The 22,253-nt window shown below is 33.0% G+C and overlaps 1 protein-coding gene across 3 annotated transcripts in view; it reads right to left on the reverse strand.

Annotated features, from left to right (window-relative positions):
* Window positions 1-1,791: 1,791 nt before the first annotated feature.
* SLCO4C1 (solute carrier organic anion transporter family member 4C1) overlaps window positions 1,792-22,253 on the reverse strand; it is a 76,267-nt gene continuing 55,805 nt past the window's right edge. For all 3 annotated transcript variants that reach the window (XM_011284799.4, XM_019837491.3, XM_019837484.3), the window contains exons 9-13: window positions 20,134-20,287; window positions 16,370-16,560; window positions 14,965-15,029; window positions 13,338-13,475; window positions 1,792-4,211 (exon numbers count right to left, since the gene is read on the reverse strand). In XM_011284799.4, coding sequence (XP_011283101.3) covers window positions 4,054-4,211; window positions 13,338-13,475; window positions 14,965-15,029; window positions 16,370-16,560; window positions 20,134-20,287 — 706 coding nt within the window. In that variant the 3' untranslated portion in view covers window positions 1,792-4,053. The remainder of the gene's footprint in view (window positions 4,212-13,337; window positions 13,476-14,964; window positions 15,030-16,369; window positions 16,561-20,133; window positions 20,288-22,253) is intronic.

The raw sequence follows: 22,253 nt of genomic DNA on the forward strand, positions 1-22,253 counted from the left end.
TAGCAAAAAGATGTGCCAGAGTTTCTGTAATTGGGAAGCCAGATGAGTCAGCTGTTTCCACATTCTTTGGAAGATTCAAGAATATAGCTAAGGAGCATGTACCAGGAAGTCTTTGTCTTATGTCGGTCAGTGCCTTTACCATCTCCATTGAGCTATGTCAATTCTCTATTTTCCTTATCAGAATTTATCCCATTACATCACCATATGCTGCCATGCACTCAACCCAACTACTCTTGGATCTCTCCATGAAATAATCCTGTAGTGGGTGTTATGTCCACATTATTACTGAAATAGCTCACTAATGCAGGAAAAGAATGAATCTAGTGATGTTCTCTGATTTTTTTATTTCTAAAATCAAGAGCCTTTAGAAAAATTTAAAAACAAGTAACTCTCCATTGCTTTCCAACTTTCTACCACCCTTTCTTCCCCAACTCACTCTACCCCATCCCAGAGAGCACATGCTTCTAGAAAAAGCCTCAGTAGTATCTCAACTCTCAGCAGTTTCCAGCACTGATTACACTTTAGAATAAACTAGGAATTTTTAAAAATTATTTTGAAAGATGGAGAGGGAGAGAGAGAGAGGGACAGGGAAAGAAAGGATAAGCAGGGGAGGGGCAGACACACAGAGAGAGAGAGAGAGAGAGAGAGAATCCCAAGCAAGCTCTGGGCTGTCAGCACAAAGCCCAACTCAGGGCTGGAACTCACCAGTGGTGAGATCATGACCTGAGCCAATATGAAGAGTTGGATGCTCAACTGACTGAGCCACCCGCATGACCCAGAATAACCTAGGAAATTTTTAACAAAGCAAACTTAATCAGACCTGGATGGCACTTGACACTGTTAATTTTTAAAGTTCCACAGGCAACTTCCATTTTAGTCATTGCCAACCACTCAATCCAAACTCTAGTCAGAGACAGAGTTGACACAGAATCTGAAGCAGGCTCCGGGCTATAGGCTGTCAGCACAGAGCCTGATGCGGGATTCGAACTCACAAACCAGAAAATCATGACCTGAGCTGAAGTCAGATATTTAACCAACTGAGCCACCCACGTGCCCCCCATACGTTGGGAAATTCTTATCTTCAGATGTTATGAGTGCAGCTATTCTGCCGAGGCTTCTGCTCTGTGTATTTTGGTCCCTAGGCTTAAGCCATGAATTTCTAACTTTGTTCCTTTCCTCCCTCACCATATTGGGATACATACTCCATTCTGATGGGACTGAACTAAGAAAACATCAAATAGGCAGGAGACACTAGCAAGATCTTCTTAGGGAATTCTCTATAGACTTGGAAAGACACAACAATAGTTGGCTTTTCAACATTATTTCTAGTATCAATTCTTTTTGCAAATCAAATATATATTAAAATGCACCATTTTAATATGTACAGTTCAACAATTAATAAATATATATATATACTACCATGACAGAGAATAGTTCTACCATGCCCTTTTGCAGATGTGGTATTAATTATTTCTTTAATGCTAATTTGCTGGTTTACATCATCATTCTACGGATAGTTAATATGTTAACATAAGATAAGCTGGGTAAAGCTTATAGGAGAATTGTTTGTACTATTTTTACAGCTTTTCCTAAGTCTAAAATTATTACAAAATACAGCATCAAAAAAAAGAAAGTCAAATTAAATCTGAAAAGAAAAATTAAAATGCCAATTATTTGAGGACGATTTTTATAAGCTGTTCATTTTAGCAAAAACACTAAAATGTTTTGATACCATTTACCCATGCAGTTTTTAAAAACAAATTCTTTTATTTATTTTTGATCACTCACATGTAATGTGTAAGTTAATGTTTATTGTTTTGGGTACAAAAAAAGGCCGAAAAATACTGAAATATGCTGCAGTGCAGGAAAAGGACATTACCTCTAAAATTAATGTCCAATCTGATTTCTTTAAAAAAATAGTACTGAGTGTTTTGATAACCCAAGAGGACTTACATATAAAACCTTCACACAACACATTACTTTTGCAGTTTCAGATAACTGACAAGCAGCCATCTGCAACTGTATACCACTAACATAAATCTTATATGTCAATCTGTCATCCATGAAAACTATAGTATGGAACAATATTTTAGCATGTATTTCATAGTGAATGCGGTTTATATTGAATTAAATACATCTATTGAGATACCAGAAATCACTGAATTAAATTACATTCACCAAGTTCAAAAGTACACTGATTTTCCCTTTCCCAACCATCAAATGTGTGTATTCATAAACAGATATAAAACATACTGCAAAATCTATGCCAATTAATAAGGTTAAATACTTAACAACCTAATACAAATATTCTCATTTTTAAAGAGATACATATATAATTTTACATAATTAAAGAAAATATACAATTTTACTTATATTTTTCTCCAATTTACAAAGCTAGATCAATTGTATACATTCTTTCCATACATAAGAGTGTATGGAAAGTTACATTTTTATGTCTTACAATTAAGGAAATCTAAATATTAAAAATAAGTTTTAAGATACATATCCAATTATGTACAAAAATAACCACAGGTAAACTTATAGTTTCAAGTTCACTTTAAAAATCATACAAACTGTGAAAAAACAATACTATGAAAAAATTTTGTTCTTAAAGTAGCATACCAACACATATAATCTAGTTGATCCAAAAGTATAAATAATGATTATAAATTACAGTAGTGTCTAAACTGCCCTGTAATAAAAGGAGGTATTCTTTGTAAATATGTGTAAGAGTCTGACTTCATTAAAGTGCCAAAATTATTTTCGCTTTACCCATTTTCATTAAAAAGTTTATAAAAATGTATCATCTTATAAAATTGAGCACACTGAATGCAATGAAACCCTTGATAACTAAAAATCATTATGAATGCCAATTATTAAGTGACTTGTTCATCAAATATATGCATATATAGGGTGATTTCTTCTTCTCCCTAAATTAAGTATGAACTTCAACATTTTTCTTAATCTGTTATTCACAGATCTATTTCCTCCATATTCTGAATAGACAAAGTTGGCTTCAATCTGAGCTAAAACAAATGGAGTGTTATAATGTTATATGTGAAATACTTTATCTTTCAAATAAATGATCAGTAGAAAAGTGGAGTTTAATGTATTAATCAAACAACATTAATACAGGCCCACTATCAGCAAAGTACTATTTTAGGTGCTGTAAATAATATACTAGGTGATAAGTTTTTAAAATTAGAAAAATTAAATTACTGAGTATGTAAATACTGATCAACAGTTTATTAAGAAGTCTTTTCAAAGAAAGCCACTCAAATGTACCTAAGTCATTTAAAAAAAAATCTTTTCATATATAATTGGCACTTTACTGAAGTTGGTATTTCTCCCGGAAGACATATAACTGGATAATACTATTATGGAATCACAAAAGGAAAGTGTTAAAAATAAGAAATAGTAGCAAATTACTTCCTGCAATTCTTGAGTTAAAGTGAAAATATGTAAATATAACGCTATTCCTGAATTCACTGTATACTGGTATACAAAGAAGATAATCAACCTATGTTCTAATAGTTCAGTAACCTTTTGTGATGGACAGACTAGTGTATATATAGTTCTCAAAAATCATCACATAAATTTGGTTAGTTTAAATTTGTATACCGTAAATTTTCTAAATAAGCCCCAACTACTGGTAATGATAATTAAACTAAAACAAGTTGCAAGAAGAATAGAAATATCACTTTGTTTTTAAGATATAAACTTTTAACTAATCACTGGATTTTTTTCTAGTTTAGTTTATTAGTTTTTTATTTCACACCTGTACTATGGGAAGTGTGTGTGTGTGTGTGTGTGTGTGTGTGTGTGTGTGTGTGTGTTCTGAGGTTTTTGGTGGGTTCTGAAGGCACAAGTCTGTTTCTTATATTAAAACAAAAACAAACACATTCATAAATATACAGGAAATGCATTTAATTATAAAATACCAACTTTTAAAATATGATTGTCCATATCGGGTGGATAATGCAGCAACGGCAATGTGAATTCTTACAAATGAAGGCCAATTTTCCAGTTGTAAAATGGTCTCCTTTTGCTATTTCACCCTTCATTTCCTGCATTGCTGAGATCACATTCTACTGAAACAGTCACAACTGCATGCTGACTCTGAAATGATACATCTGTGTCTAATGGTGGCGGCTTATACAAAAAGATTGCACACCCATTGAAGAAAACGGTGATAATTTTACAAGTAACACCTAAATACAAAAACAAAAATTAATCATGCATTTGGGTCTTTAAGTATTACAAAAAATTAATCCTCACTGAAAAATTCCTCATGAATAGAAACTACTTTAAAGAAGAGCATTATTTACAGTTCTATATTCTAAATTTTAAAAGTTTTACAAAGAAAGGTGATATTCTTCAGTAAAACATTTCTATACAACTCAATGAACTAGTCTTTATTTTCTCCTTTTTTTAAGTTTATTTATTCTGAGAAAGAGAGAGACAGAGAGCACACATGCAAGTGGGGGAGGGGCAGAGAGAGAGATGGAGAGAGAATAGCAAGCAGGTCCCCCACTGTCAGTGTAGAGCCTGACGTGGGACTCAATCTCACAAAACAGGAGATGATGACCTGAGCCGAAATCAAGAGCTGGATGCTTAATCGACTGAGCCTCTACTTTCTTTTCAAACAGTAAAATATACGATAACTGTTCTTTTCTTGGTTATGCTTGTACATTCTTATAAAATAAGTATTACAGAGAATTAAATAAATCCAAGTTTCATTTCTAATTTTATTAACATCGTATGTATAAAAAATTACAAGGAATGAAGCCAGTGACAAAATAGCTTACTATATTCTTGAACCTAAGTAAGTTGTAGAATTTTCATGTCCATGAAGGAAAACAATTCTTAAAATGAAAAGCCTCTGGGCCTCTTAGGAGAAAGCTTCCATGAAATAGATCACATTGAATACTCATCCAAATTTAAGTATCAACTAAAAATATGAAACAGATTCACTTCACAAATTTTGTTTTCAAAGAACTCTGATTCTGAACTTGGCTACATGAAGAGAAACTATTTCTGGCCAGAGTATAAGCATTTAAGTCACAGTTGAATAAATTAAATGACCTCACAATGTAGTTTTTACAATACCTAAATGTATTAGCCATTAGTATTTTATTCAAAACGCATATATGAAAAACAGGAATTTTCACTGAACTATGCATTTATAGAATTACATGTAGGAAGAATAATTACATAGGTATTATTGTCACAATGTTTTTAGAAAATTTAAAGGTATGTATGTTTTGGGGAAAAATTCTCATATTCATCATAGACTAGGAAAAGGAGCAAATTCATTATCTGTACCTTTTGGTTAAAAAATACAAGCATAACAAATTAAATAATTTTTTAAGCATAAAAACACAGTGAATAAAAATGTTTAACAAGTAAAAATGGTAGAAAGATTAATTTCGCCTACTTAATATTTATTCTCCTATTATATTTTTGAATTTATGTATTTATTTCTTCAGTGGGCATTTTATTATTCTGTCATTATAAATTCAGACATCATTCTCTAGGTTTAAACACATTGAAGCTTAATAAGCTATCCTGATACATATACCAAAATACAATCACAGTCACAACAAACTGCACAATATGTAAATATATACGTGTGTGTGTATTGTATCTAGGACTTCTGAATTTTTTTATTGAACTATAGTGGCATAAGATTCGTATTAGTTTCAAGTATATAAGAATACTTTGATATTTTTAAACATAATGAAATGATAACTACCGTAGGTCCAGTTACTGTCACCACATAAAGTCATTACAGTATTATTGAACATAGATCCTATGCTGTACATTACAACCTGTAACCTATTTTATAACTGGAAATTTGTACCTTTTATTCCCCTTCACCTATTTTGCCTGTCCACTCCTTCACTCCCCTGTGTCAACTACCAGTTTGTTCTCTGTATCTACCAATCTGTTTCTGGCTTGTTTTGTTTCTTTTACTTGTTTGGCTTTTTTTAGATTCCACATATAAATGAGATCGTAAGTTATTTGTCTTTATCTGACTTATGTCATTTAGCATAATACCACCTAGGTCCATTCATGCTGTCACAAATAACAAGATTTCATCCTTTTTATTCCTGTGTAATGTTCCACTATATATATAGACCACATTTTCTTTATCCATTCATCTATCAATGGACACTTAGGTTACTTTCATATCTTACCTACTATAAATAATGTTGCAATGAACATAGGAGTACATATATTCATCAGATTAGTATTCTCATTTTCTTCAGATAAATACCCAGAAACACTCAGAAGTAGAATTACTAGATCATATTTAGTTTAGAATTAATAGATCTATTTTTAATTTTTTGAGGAACCCCCACACTATTTTACATAGCGGCTGCACCAGTTTGTATTCCTACTGACAGCGCATGAGAGTTCCCTTTTCTCCACATCCTCACCAACACTTGTTATTTCTTCTTTTTGATAATAGCCATTCTGATAGGTGTGAGGTGATAGCTCACTGTGTTTTTGATTTGCATCTCCCTTATGATTAGTGATGTAAAGTATCTTTTCATGTGCCTGTTGGCCATGTGAATGTCTTCTTTGGAAAAACGTCTATCAGATCCTCTGCCTATCTTTTAATCAGGTTGGTTGTTTGCTTTTTTGTGGTTGTTATTGAGTTGTATGATTTCTGTATATAGTTTGAATATCGACCCCTTATTGGACATCTCATCTCCAAGCATCTTCTCCCATTAAGTTGCCTTTTCATCTGTTTATGGCTTCCTTCACTGTACAAAAAAAGTTTTTTAGTTGAATGTGACTACATTCCCTTTATTTATTTTTGCCTTAGTTTCCCTTGCCTGAACTCAGAGATCCAAAAAACTACTGTTAAGGCTGCTGTCAAAGAGCTTATTACGTTTTCTTCTAAGAATTTTATAGTTTCAGCTCTTACACTGAAGCCTTTAATACATTTTGACTTTATTGTTGTGTATGGTGTAACAAAGAGGTCCAATTTCATTCTTTTGCATGTAGCTGTCCAGTTTTCCCAGCACCATTTATTGAAGAGACTGTCTTTTCTCCACTGTATGCTCTTGCCTGCTTTATTGTAGGTTAATTGAGCATATAAATATGGGTTTACTTTTGGGATTTCCTTAGTGCAACTGAAAAAGTTGTTTTCTTGATTTCTCTTTCTCATAGTTTGCTATTAGTGTAGAGAAATGTGACAGATTTCTGTATACTAATTTTGTATCGTGCAACTTTACCTAATTCACTTATTATTTCCAATAGTTTTTATGGTGGACTTCCAATACTATGTTGAATAAAAGTGGTGAGAGTAAGCATCCTTGTCATGTTCCTTATCATAGAAGAAAAGCTTTTATCTTTTTACTGTGGAGTAAAATGTTAGCTGTGGGTTTGTCATATGTGTCCTTTATTTATTGAGGTATGTTCCCTCTTTACCTACTATGTTTAGAGTTTTTATCACAAATGGATGTTGAATTCTGTCAAATGCTTTTCCTTCAATTATGGAAATGATCAGGTTTTTTATCCTTAATTTTGTCAATGTCATGTGTCACACTGATTGGTTTATGGGTACTGATGAACTCTGCATCCCTGAAACAAATCCCACTTAGTCGTGGTTTATGATCCTTTTAATATACTGCTGAATTAAGTTTGATACTTTGTTGAGGACTTCTGCATTTATGTTCATTAGGGATATTTGCCTGTAATTTTCTTCTTTGCAGTGTCTTTGGTTTTAATATAAGGATAATGCGGGGCTCAGAAGGATTAAGTATTAACTCTTTAAATGTTTGGTAGAATTCACCTGTGAAGCCATCTGAACCAGACCTTTGTCTGTTGGGTATTTTTTGATTACTGATTCAATTTCATTACTAGCAATTAGTCGTATTCAGGTTTTCTATTTCTTCAAGACTCAGTCCTGGAAGACTATTTTTCTAGGAACTTATTCATTTCTTCTAGGTTATCTAATTTGATGGTGTATTATTGTTCATAATATTCTCTTATGATCCTTTGTACTTCTGTGGTGTCCACTGTAATTTCTCTTCTATCATTTCTGATTTTATTTGTTTGGGCTCTCTTTGTTTCTTGACAAGTTTAGTTAAAAGTGTTGATTTTTGTTGATTTTTGTTGATGTTTTCAAATAACCAACTCTTCGTTTCATTGATCATTTTTATTTATTTATTTGTTTATTTATTTATCTCTTATTTCACTTACTTTTTCTCCTGGTCTTTATTATTTCCTTCCTTCTATGAACCTTGGGCTTTGTTTTCTTTTTCTAGTTTCTTTAAATGTAAACTTAGATTGTTTGAGATTTTTATTGTTTCCTAAGGAAGGCCTGTATAACAATGAACTTCCTTCCCTTTTACAACTGTTATTTGCTGCATCCCCCAAATTCTAGAACATTGTGTTTCCATTTTTATTTATCTCAAGGTATTTTTTTAATTTCTCTTTTGATTTCTTCTTTGATCCACTGGTTGTTCAGTAGCATGTTTTTATTATTTTTATTATTTTATTATTTTATTTTAATTATTTTTAAATTTATATCCAAGTTAATTAACATATAGTGCAACAATGATTTCAGGAGTAGATTCCTTAATGCCCCTTACCCATTTAGCCCACCTTCCCTCCCACAACCCCTCTAGCAGCCCTCTGTTTGTTTTCTATATTTAAGAGTCTCCTATGTTTTGTCCCCCTCCCTGATTTTATATTATTTTTGCTTCACTTCCCTTATGTTCATCTGTATCTTAAATTCCTCATATGAGTGAAGTCATATGGTATGTGTCTTTCTCTAATTTCGCTTAGCAAAATACTCTCTAATTCCATACATATAGTTCCAAGTGGCAATATTTCATTCTTTTTGATTGCTAAGTAATACCACATCTTCTTTATCCATTCATCCATCGATGGACATTTGAGCTCTTTTCATACTTCGGCTATTGCCAATAGCATTGCTATAAACATTGGGGTGCATGTGACCCTTCAAAACAGCACACCTGTATCCCTTAGATAAATACCTAGTAGTGCAATTGCTGGGTCATAGAGTAGTTCTATTTGTAATTTTTTGAGGAAACTAAATACTGTTTTCCAAACTTGCTATACCAGTTTAGTAGCATTTTTTTTAAATCTTCACATATTTTGGAGTGACTGGGTGGCTCAGTCAGTTAAGCATCTGACTTTGGTTCAGGTCATGATCTTACAGTTTGCATGTTCGAGCCTGATGTCAGGCTCTGTGCTGACAGCTCAGAGCCTGGAGCCTGTTTCAGATTGTGTGTCCCTCTCTGTCTGCCCCTCCCCAGCTCACTCTCTCTCTTAAAAATAAACAAACATTAAAAAAAATTTTTAATAGAAAAATAAATAAATAAATCTTGACATATTTTGTGAACTTTCCAGTTTTCTTCTTGTAACTGATTTCCAATGTAATACTTTTGTGGCAAGAAAACATACCTGATATGATTTCAGTCTTCTCAAATTTATTGCAACTTGTTTTGTGACCCTGCATGTAATCTATTCTGGAGAATGTCCCATGTGCACTTGAAAAGAATGTGTATTCTGCTGTTTTGGCATGGAATGCTCTGTAAATATCTTTTAGGTTCATTTGATATATTTAAGGCCATACTTACATTATTGATTGTCTATCTGGATGATCTATCCACTAATGTGAGTGGGGTATTAAAGTCCCCTACTATTATTGTATTACTATTTCTCCCATTAATACTGGTGATATTTGCTTTACATATTTAGGTACTGCTATGTTAGGTACAGAAATGTTTACAAATGCTATTGGATTGATACCTTTACCATTATGTAATGCCTTTGTCTCTTGTTCCGGTCTTTGTTTTAAAATCTATTTTGTCTGAGGGGCATCTGGGTGGCTCAGTCAGGTAAGTGTCTTGACTCTTGATTTTGGCTCAGGTCATGACCCCACAGTCCATGAGATTAACCCCCACTCTGGACTCAGCATGGAGCACAGAGACTTTGGATTCTCTCTCTTTCTCTGCCCCTCCCCTGCTCATGCTTGCTCTCACTCTCTGTCTCTCCAAATAAATAAATAAGTAAATAAATAAACTTAAAGTCTATTTTGTCTGAAGTAAGTATTGCTATTCCAGCTTTCTTTCTATTTTTATGGAATGTCTTTTCTATCCCTTCACTTTCAGTCTGGGAGCTTATAGTAGCATATACAAGGGTCTTGTTTTTTATCCATTCAGCCACTATATGTGTTTTGATTATAGAATTTAATTCATTTACATTTAAAGCAATTACTCATAGGTACGTACTTACTGCCATTTTGTTAACTGTTTTCTGGCTATATTTGTAATCTGTTTCTGATCCTTTCTTCTTCTTTCTCTTCTCCTGTGGCTTATTTTCTTTTATTTGTTTAGATTCCTTTCTCTTTTTCTTTGTGCATTTACTATAATTTTTTTTTACATGTGTGGTAACCATAAATTTCACATATAACATCTTACATATATAAGTCCCTTTCAAGTTGATGGTAACTTAATTTTGAACACATTTCAAAACTTTATACTTATACTCACATTCTCCACATTTTAGATTTTTGATAACACATTTTACATCTTTTTACTTCATGTTTCCTTAACTAATTATGCATTTTAAATGAACTTTACTATTTTTATCTTTTACCCTTAACACTTACTTTATTAGAGGTTGATCTACTATCTTTATTATTTATTTACATTTACTGGTGAGATTTTTATTCTCATGTTTTCTCATTAATTAGTGTCTTTTCTTTTTAGCTTAAGAGAAGTGCCTTTAATATTTCTTGTAAGAACGGGTTAGTGGTGATGAACTTCCTTTAGTTTTTGCTTACATGGAAAACTCTTTATATCTCCTTTATTCTAAATGATAACCTTGCTGGCTAGAGTACTCTTGCTTGACAGTTTTTTGGGTTTTTTTTCCTTTAAGGTTTTGAATATGTCATGCCACTCCTTTCCATCCTGTGCAGTTTCTGCTGAAAAACCTGCTGATAGGCTTATTGGGTTTACCTTATAGGTAATATATTTCATTCCCTTGCTGCTTTTAAGATTCTCTTTTATCTTTAACCTTTATCATTTTAATTATAATTTGTCTTGGCGTGTCTCTTTGCGTTCATCTTATTTGGAACTTTCTGGGATATCTGGATGTTGATGATCCAGATGAACATCCAGATGATCCAGATGTTGATGAATCTTCCCTTTTCTAGATTAGGGAAGTTTTCGGCCATTATTTCTTCAAATAATTTTTCTGGCCCTTTTCTCCCCTCTTCTCCTTCTGGGGCCCCTAAAATGCAAATGTTACTCCACTTAATGTTCTTCCAGAGGTCCCTTAAGGTATCACTTCTTTTAATTCTATTTTCATTTTGCTCCTCTGAGTGTTTTCCATTGTTGTCTTCCAGATCACTGATTCATTCCACTATTTTGTCCATTCTGCTGCTGAAACCCTTAGAATATTTTTTAGTTCAGTTATAAGTTATGTCTTGTACCTTCTTATATTTTCTACATTTTTCTTGAAGTTCTCGCTATTGATCCATTCTTTTCCCAAAATTGGTGAGCATCTTTATGATCATTGCTTTGAACTCTTTATCAGTAGGCTGCTTATCTCTATTTCCCTAAAGTCTTTTTTTCTGAGAGTTGCTTTGTTCTTTGGTTTGGAATATATTCCTCTGTCTTCTCATTTTGCTTATCTCTCTGTTATTAGTCTATGTTTTAGGTACAATGACTACCTTTTTCAGTCTTGAAGTCGTGGGCTTATGTAAGAGCTGTTTCATGTGGCCCCAAAACACAATCTCCCCTGGCTACAGACACAGGCCCCCAATGGACATCCTTTTGTGGGCACTAAGTGCTAGCTGGCTACAATAGGGATGCAGCTGCTTTATGGGGTAGGTAGGGCTCCAGGTGCTTGGCCAATCCAGTTTTGGCTTGGCAGCCATATGGATAGGGCAGTGGTTAAGGTGTTTGCCTGATCCAGTTGGAGCTTGTCTGCTACATTGGGAGGGTGACGCTCAGGAAGTTTATCTTTCTAGTTGTGGCTAGATCTCTACAGTGGGTGAGTAGAGTACTGGGAATTTTCTCAGCCTGGTTACAGTGCAGGGTGCACAAACATGACCTCTGGTGCTAGTAGACGAGAGGGAGGGCACAGAAAATGACATTCAAAGACTGTCACCACCCAGTTGGGATGAAATTACAAAAATGGCACCTACCAGGGCTTCTGTCCCTGGATAATGTCACCGCAGGTTCCTGCCTCTCTAGCAGCCACCTTAAATTTAGTAAGTGGGTCTTCTGTGCTTATAGTCTGGGTGTTTTTCAATCTGTTGCTTTTGTGCTGGATCTCAGGATGAGTGGGTCTGCACATAAGCCCTTTAAGAGTGGGATTTCTGTTCCCTATAGTTCTGTGATTCTCTTGATCTTAATCTCTGTTTATTTTCACAACCAGATGTTTTGAGATCTTGTCTTTCCAGTGACAGTCCTCAGGGTCAGGGTGCCTACTGTGCAGCACAATCCATTCACTAGTTGAGGAACTGCTCTTTATTTTGGGGATCCCTCCCAATTGTGGAGTTACTGGGTCTGGGGTGAGATCCTCAGCCAGGCCATGTCTCTGCCTTTCCTACCCTACTTAATGCATCTCTTTTGTCTTTTTTTATGGGGTGCTGTGTCGAATGCTAAGATCCTTTTTAGAAAATTATTCTACATGTAGCTGTAAATTTATTGTGTCCATGGGAAGAGATGAGTTCAGGGTCTTCCTATGCCACCATCTTGAAACCTCTACCTCTATTTTTAATTTAAATATTTTAATATTTTAGGTTGTTTTTAAATTTTTAAATTTTAACTCTTGCAAAACACATGCATTGGCGTAATCAATCTTCTGCAATCTTAAATGTCATTTATTGCTTAACCAAGACTATCCAAGATGGGCTACCAAAGGCAAAAAGGGTTAAACATCATAGCTAACCTTTTAAACTATAAAAACATTTCTTACAACATGCCTCTGAGCCAAAAGATACTTCCCTACCTCCAATGAGCAGGTATCTAGATGACAATCATTCCAGAGAGTTTTTCAGAATTGTCTTTTATCTTTTTGTCAGACTTTCAAAAAATTTTTGACAGAAGTTGTTTTAAAAAATTACATGTGATTTCATGAAAGGTAAAATGTTATTCTCTTCTGAGACTGAGCCTAACAGACTCATTAAAACCTTTCATCACATGCTGTGTTAACTGATCTCTATAGGATACCCCAGTAGCACGGACTAATAAACATTATAAAACTTAAGTAACAGTAAGATTTTTTTTTCTTTTGACATTACCAATTTAATCTAAAGTTATCAAGAAATCACCACTTACTTATGGCTACTAGCATGTAGGCCATCTTGATGTTATCATAAATCCAGCAAGCGCCTCTAGTTCCACATTCATTAATATCCCACAGAATACATGTGCTGTCTATTGTGATACCAAATATAATTGGTCCAGGTATTGTGCCTAGAAGAATTATATGTGAAATACACATCAGTAAAGATTATAGCCTACAGTTATAGATTTTTATATACATGGTTATACATATATTTTATATAAATAAGACTAGGAATTAATCTGGACATATATAAATCAATCAGTTCATGTACAAGTAATAGGGGTATAAAGAAACAGATAAAACATTCTAAAATAATTATATAATTATTATATACTTCTAATCAATTCAAAAATTCATTTTAATAAGAATATCTGGCATGCATTAGGCTAACATTTAGCTAAGTAAATATTTTAATTCACTGCTTTCCTAATTTAATGAATATGTTTGAAATTAGCTATTTTAATTTTAAAAAATCAAAATTATTGATGCACAAGTGCTAAACTACAATATATGTGTTATGTGCATGTGCATGCATGAAGAGTGAACATGTGTATGCACACACATGCACATACATATACATTCATACTAACATGCTTAGGAATACTATCTCAAAAACACCCCCTCCCTCGCATGAGGTCACGAGGCTCTAAGCTGCCACATCTTTAGGAAGTTTCCAACTGTTGCAAATCAAATACATGAAGTGGTATTTCTTAGACAAAGATTTCAGTTACATCCAGTCTGTTTTTTCATGACCTGAAGACTGACAGAGTCAAAATAGCACTGGATTGAGAATAAAGTTATCATTTTCCTATTCTCATTTTCACCACAAATTGTGTAACCCTGGGCAAATCCCTGAATCTCCCAGAACCTTAATTTATTCACCTGAAGATGGGAAAGTTGGTTCACAGGATTTCTAATGCTCCTAACTTTTGGTTTTTAGTTTTATAAATGATCTTTATATTATGGGTATAATATTGTGGGAATCATCATACACACATATAATTATATGTATAATACAGTATTTCTGTCCTTCTGTTTCTTCCTACATCTGGAAACTTATGAAATTTTCTATAAAATCTTTCTTCCATCAATTCTTAACTAGCCACAATATGTATGCCAAATTTTAATTGAAATTTGTTAACTCATTATTTTTCATTGCTAATACGATATAATTATGCCCCAAATGGAGATCAATGCTGGGAGAAAAGAAATTGCAATAGTTATAAATATGATTCTATCATAATTTATGTTGATAATAGGTTTTACATGAATAGGAAAAATTTATGTATTTTACTGTGCTCAATTAAAAATGTGTTGATGATCCTATGTTATATTTATAATAAATATGATACACTCTTTAAAGTTATATTTGTAACAGAATTGGAAATGACAGTTAACCAATCAGGTAGGTTAAAGAGTAAAGTCATTATTTTCTTATGTGATCTGTAAACAATACTACATCTCAAATATTAGAAAACAACTTTCTTCAATGACAATTACATAGTTTTCTATGGCATTTAAATTATTTTCTTGGCATATCCCTTAAGTGAATTAATCAATAATGCTAATCAACAAAAATAACCAACAGTCACCAATGAATTAAGAAAAATGGCATACCAACTAATCGAAGCAGCATTAACTGTATTCCCAATGCTAGGGACCGTTGCCTCTGATTAACACACCTAAAGATATCAAATACGTATACGTTAACTAAAAGTGGTCATATAGTATATTTGCTCTTAAAGCCAATTTATTTTTCTACCAGTTTAGCATTTCTAGATTAAGTAAATGTTATGTGCATGAAATAAACAAACTATTTGTAACAGCTTATACAGAGTTGAACCTTTCTGGAATTATAAAAGAAAAATGTTACATGAACTAAAACACTACAAAACACCAAAAAGAATCAAAGTTTGACAAATATATCGAATATGTATGAATTGAAACAAATGTAAAAAAGAAAGCACATGCATTAATAAGACTTGTTTTTTACTATCCCTTAAGTCACAAGTCACATGACTTAAGTCACAAACAAATAAATATTACTCTAATTCTTACTAAGTTTTGAGACAGAAACCATACATAGGGGATAAAGTACTAATTCAGGTTTTGTAAAACAGTTGTTGAGGCTCAATCTGATTCAACAATGATTCTTTAAGTAATGACTATCAAACATGAAATGAGACATGATACTGGCACACAAGAGTTAGGAGATAAAAGAGATCAACTAGTTTTTAAAAACAAACATGTAGTTGAAAAGTTTTATAGATAATGTTCCAAAAATTAAGTTTTAAAAAATCGTTTTCTCAGTTCTCTAACTCCAATTTCCACATAGGATAATGTTATCAGACTATTTAATATTTGCAGACAGAATCTCCAAAATTTCCATTGGACAAAAAGTATGTGAAAAAGTAATGAGTATCAGGGAACAAAAACTGAAGAGTAAAAAAGCTAGAGGTTGTTAGGAAAGACATAGAAAGACTGATGAACTTATGAAAGGGCAGATTTTTTTATAAAAAAAAATTGATAAGTATTTTTATCAAGTGTTGTGAAGGAAAAAGAGCAAATTGAAAGCTCAAAACACTGCCAAGAGCCATGTGGCATCTAGCTTCTCATCTAGTAGAGCATTGTTTAGAGAAGGTTGAATAGCACTGCACCTACTATATGAGGTAGAATTCAGGTCATTCTGATTCTGACATATGCGGAATACTCTATATTTCCATCATACTCAAACACGATTGAATAGCTTAAACTGAAGCCTGATGAAAGAGTCAGAGAAGCTAAAGTCAAGTATATTCCAGATAGGCAATATTAAGACACTTTCACATACATGATCACATTTAAACCTCATATATCTGGGGTTCAATGAAGTAGCTTTTCCAATGTCATAGAAGTAACAATGTTATAAGAACTGAATTAGTTTTAGAACCAGTGGTCAATATATGAACCAAATGAACCTGAGTCTATTTTCTTTACACTCAAATTGTCTTAGGGATGGCAAATTTCACAATATAATACATACCTTAGGATGGACACAGTTATAGGAGTACCAGCCATAAATGTAAAGATAATTGTAGCAAAGAAAATGCCAAGGAATATGGGCAAATTTGCACATCGACTTTCACACTTTCCAGCTTTAGCTTCAGAAATAAAACTTGCCGAAGTAGGAGTTATTTCTGTATTCCTTGCAATACAGGAACAATTGTAATATTCCTACAAATATTAGACATGATGATATTGCACGTGCTTATCTTGAAAACATATTTTATCATTGTAAGTTAGGTGATTTACAGACATGGCAATCATTTTACACAATCTTAATCTTTGAACAACAAATAATGCTACAAAAGAGTAATTAACTCTTAAGAGATTAAGTAAGTGAAAATAAAGGACAACATTTATGAAGTAGAATCATCTGTATTTGAGTAGTGTTCACTGCTTCAACTTGTAAGCTATTACTGACTCATAACTTATAAAATAAATGGACAAGAATATACCAATTATCTGACCTCACCTTCCAGACTACTTTTAATAAATCATATTTGTTCAAATTATTTTCTTGCTTTCTTTTCCATTATAGAAGGTAAAGAAGCACACTATCTACGATAGTTTGAAAGGACAAACACTATAATTTTAACAAATGTCACCGCAAAGTTAACTAATATATCACAAGTCTCTAGGAAAAAAATATGTTGCTTTCAAGTAAACAACTTTACTATCATCTTCTGAACTTTCTGTAATTGCTTTACTAAAAGCAAGTTCTATCCCTTCTAAGATGACATATTTATGACAATGATAAGCTGGAAGTTATTGCTTCATTATCCTAAAGGCTATTTTATATATAAATATATAAGATTAACTATTTAATATATACTTACATATAAATTAATAATATGAACTGTTGGAAGGTAACATGTTAGAAGATTACAATTATTACTTTTGTAGGAAAGAAATTCAGAGTTTAGGGGTGCCTGGATGGCTCAATTGGTTAAGCTTCCGACTTCGGCCTAAGTCATGATCTTGCCATTCCCAAGTTCAAGCCCCGCATTGGGGTCTGTGCTGGCAGCTCTGAGCCTGGAACCTGCTTCAAATTCTGTGTCTCCTTCTTTCTCTCTTCCCCTCCCCCATCCTCACTCTGTCTCTCTCTCTCTCTCTCAACAATAAATAAACATTAGGGAAAAAAATCAGAGTTTAAGAAGTTTGTTAGGCATAATTACTTTTTAAATGTTTTTTTACAGCTCAATTGCATTCTTACTATAAATCTTTTTACAAGTTTAAGGCCTCAATAAAGTCATAACAGAGCCATAGAAGTCAAAGGGAAATAGTACTTTTTTTTATTCTAAAGGCCAGAGACCTTTTTTCAGTGCTAAAGCTAATCTAAGGCCAGTGGTACTGACACAGGATATCCAAATATGCAGACGACACTCCCAAAATGGAATATTACATACTCAGCACCTGGATATATCAAATAACGAAGAAATGTAGCCTTTAAAATTTTAAGAGAAAAGTATTTTCTATCTTGATGAAACTGTATACCTCTCTTAAATAAAAAAGTATACAATTTTACCTGCAATATACCTAGCTCTTACTCAACATTTGCTTTGTTGTTTGGGTCAGTCAGTGTAAAAATATAAGACTAATATTTCTGTGAACAAATGTGCATAGGTATTTACTGTATTATTATCAATGCATTTTGCCTATCTGAAATATTCCATAAGAAAAAAATCTTGTGAAAAAATGAGTTGTGACATGGACCAGATAGACATGAAAAGCCAGAACAAATAGAAAATTTGTAAGTCAAAATAACTTGCTTTTCCTAAACAATCACTAGAAGACAATTTGCTATTTAAGATGGAAATTACAGTACTTGAGGAAAAATATAAATATCAAATTAATCATATCAAAATAACCAATACCACTTCAAGTATGTTCTGGGTATTAAGGTTTTTTTTTTTCTTTTTTTGGTTTCCTTATGCAGGATAATATTTATGCCTAACATTTTTAGTTATGGGAGTAAAAATCTACAAATATCTTTTTGTTGTAATCTACTGATTAGAGTTATTCAATAGCCCTTAGCAGTCATATTTTATACACAAGAAAATGTTACCTACATACCTACCTCTGAAAGTAATAGTTACCTATCATTCAGATACTTCTGATTCTGTAACATGCATCATGCTCATTTGTGGAATTTGATCCCTTATAAGTAACACAAACACCTAATTTTCTCAATCTGTTTTAAAACTAAAGGAAGCCCAGATGTCTACTAGTTTGAAGGCATGATAACCCTGAGACCTGAGATCTTAAAAATCTTCTGGAGGCCATTTATTTTTCATAGGTACTTTATGGTAATGATCTAGTTTTATCCCATGGATTAAAATTGCACATATGGTACCCCAGTCTGTTAGGTCTACTATGATTCACCACAGATATTTTTTGACACATTTTTCAATGTTCTTAGATGATCGTTTTAAAATCTATAAGCTAGGTAATATGGAAAAAAATGTACATTGTTCCTCATATTCTCACACACCCTGCAGGAAGATCAAATCCTAGTATGTTCAGATAAATTTCTAATGTATTTATTACACAGAAAATCATTAAAGATATGTGTACATGTATATGCACACATATATTTATGTGTGTGTTTATGAACATATAAATGCATACAACCACACACATACACACACAAACACATCCAAGTTGGCTTTAGAAGAAATCTGAAGTAACTTTATAGATTCTTTCAATTAGCTTTTTCTACTTATTTATGTATAAATCTTTTCTTACAATCTTAAACTTATCTTTATATGGTAAAAGAAATGCCATTCCACTAGTCTACATTTCAAATATTCAAGATTGTACTGTTTTGTCATAATTGTTATGTATCTTACTCATTGTGGTCTCTTATTTCACAGTATGTATTTCTCTCAGATCTTTTTAAAGTTATCACATTATGTATAAATCCATAACATATTATGTACTACTAATAATCTGAATGCTATTTTTCCCCAAACTCTTAAATTTAGCTAAGATGAAATCTTTAGATTATAGATATAGTACAATAAAATTCTATTGGATCTTCTTAAACTATTTAGCTGTTTAAAAAAATCATATCTAGGTAAACTAATATGCATTCTAACCTAGAATTAAAAGTAAATTTGTATTTGAGAATTAATGATTTGGGGCATTTTAAAATGAATCTGTGGTGCATCAAATAAGAATAATAAATATTTATTATGTTTCTAATATATACACTGTAATTAGTAAGAAAAGAAGTTCCCTGACTTCTAGGGGCATAAAGCATGGTTGAGAAAATAACACAATGTAAAAAGGTAAATAATATTTCATTACTATAATAGAAGTGATGTAACAAGATGTAGGTGATTAACTGCCAAATTTATTTTTCAACATTTAATGCATCTGAAATATAAAGGAAGAAGAGTCTTTTCCAGCAGGAGTGCTTAGTGTCTTTAAAAAACAAAAAAATGTATATATGCATACACACACACACAATTAAGAACACTGTGCATGAGCTCTACCCTCTTAACAAATTTAAAGTGTGTAATACATTATTGTTGACAATACATACAATGTTGTATAGCAGATCACTAAAGTTTATCCATCTAACTTTGACTGAAACTTTATGCTGGCTTCTGAATGAAGGAGGTGGGCCAGCAAGGGAAGAACAGACAGGTACTACATAACTCCACTAGAAGGACAAAGAAGGTCATCCATAAATGTACAAACACGCTACCTCATTAAGGTAAAGCAGAAGACCCAAGTTACCTTTGGCTGTCTTTTTAAAAGAGAATTTTTACAACCTGCAAAGCAGGGAGAGAAATACTGGACCCCATCTCCTCCACAGACAGGATAATAATATGGTTGAAAGCAGTTACAATCGGCATTACAAGGAGCAGTCAAGTTTCCCAGTTCTCCTGTCCTGTCATCAAGAAATGAAATGAGGCAAATTATCTATATTGTAACTTTTAATGAACACTTCAGAAGCATTGTTAGATCTTGCCCTTCAGTCATTTATTTACTCACTCAACACATACTTAATTACTGAATGAATAAAACAAATCAAATGTCTGCCTTTTCACACAAAATTTAATTTCTTGTGGGAGAGAGAGTCAGCATAAACAATACTTATATAATACAATGTGTCTCAGTGATAAGAAAAACAGGCAGAGTAAGCAAATAAAGCAGGGTTTCTCATTAGGTACTATATTATTCTTTGAAGGGGTAGCAGGGAGGGAGTGCTGCTTTTGTGGATTATAGGATGCCTAGCAGCATCCCTGGCCTCTACCCATTAGATGCCAGTAGTATCCCTCAGTTATGATAACTAAAATGTCTCCGGACATTGCTAAATTTCCCTAGAGTGTGGAAAATTTTACATCTACAAGGATGAATAAAATAATGGTTTTCAAAATACTCATACTCATTTTATCAGTGGGAAAACTAGGGCCCAGAGAGATTAAGCTTTCTATCTTCACCAAATATTCCTGGTTCCCAGGCTCAGTTTTGTTCCACGCTGCCTTTTAATAGGATGCAATATCTTTGATAACATCGTTATGTTATTGTCAGGGTTACCCTAACCAAAGATACTTCTCCAATCCCTGTTTGTTCATCCATTCAACCAATAAACATTGAGCAAATGCTAGGCCCTATGCTAGGTATCAGGAATACAGCTGAGTAAAGTAGTTGCTGTCCTCAAAGATTTCACAGTATAGGAGTAGAGATAGACACAGAAAATTATACACTAATATGGTGAACATGGTTACAGGTATTTGCAAAGTGTACTTTAGAAGCACTGAAGGACAAGCTGAAGTTTAGGTGAGAGTCTTTAGGAGCTACTACCTGAGAAAGTCTTAAAGGATGAGCAAGAGTTAGCTGGATACATGGGGAATGTGAAGGGCACTTCAGAAAAGCTGGTACAAAAGCATAAAGGTGAGATATAGCTTCCTATATGGACAAATATGAATGATGTCTGGGGCAGTGAGTGATCAGAAACAAAGTTGAAGAGGGGTCAGAGACCAGATAAATAAAGGCCTTATCGACCTGTTAAAAAAACAATGGGTTTTAACCTATTTTTGAAAAGGTAATCAAAGTATTTTTACACTGGAAAGTGACACTGTCAAAAGCACATCTTAGAGAAATAATGCTAGGAGTGATGCAGAGTATAAATGTGAAGGAAGGAGACCAGTTATAATATGCCAAACAGTAATTTATGACAATCGACAATATATAGGGGAACCAAAATAGAACATTTGATTAAAGGAGACAGATTTGGGAAATATTTTGGCTGATTCTGGATGTAGAATCATCTAAAATATTGGGGGTAAGATTTGGTGTTTGAAGATGGGTATAGGACAAAAGAGTCAAGAAACTATTATTAGAAAAATAGTCAATGCTTGAAAAGCTTATTAAATGCTCTTAATATATACATATTGTTTTTAAAATACATAACACATTTTAAATTTCCTGAATATTTAAAATATACACGTGTATAAACACACTCACCCATACCACATACTGTCTAACTTGGTGTTTTGGTAGAAAAAGAGAACTAGTTTGGGGAGGACATGATGAATGAGGTTTTATACATACTGAGGTTTAAGAGTATCAGAATTTGGTGAAGAAATATGGCCTGGAGCTAGATATCTAATATCGTTTGCATATAAATGTGGCTGAAACCATGATAATGATAAGATTAGCCATATAAGGAGCATAGAGCAAGAGAGTAGAGGTCTCAAGTGTCCATTTATTTCATGAATACATAGTAAGCTCCAATATTGTGCTAGACTCTACTCAAAGTGATGGACACATATCTAAAAGAAATAAATAGAAAAAGGGAGGGAGGAAAGAAGGAAATGGAAAAGGAAGGCAGGCAGGTAGGGCAGAAAGAA

The sequence above is a fragment of the Felis catus genome, chromosome A1 (genome assembly GCF_018350175.1).
Source record: "Felis catus isolate Fca126 chromosome A1, F.catus_Fca126_mat1.0, whole genome shotgun sequence".
Taxonomy (NCBI): domain Eukaryota; kingdom Metazoa; phylum Chordata; class Mammalia; order Carnivora; family Felidae; genus Felis; species Felis catus.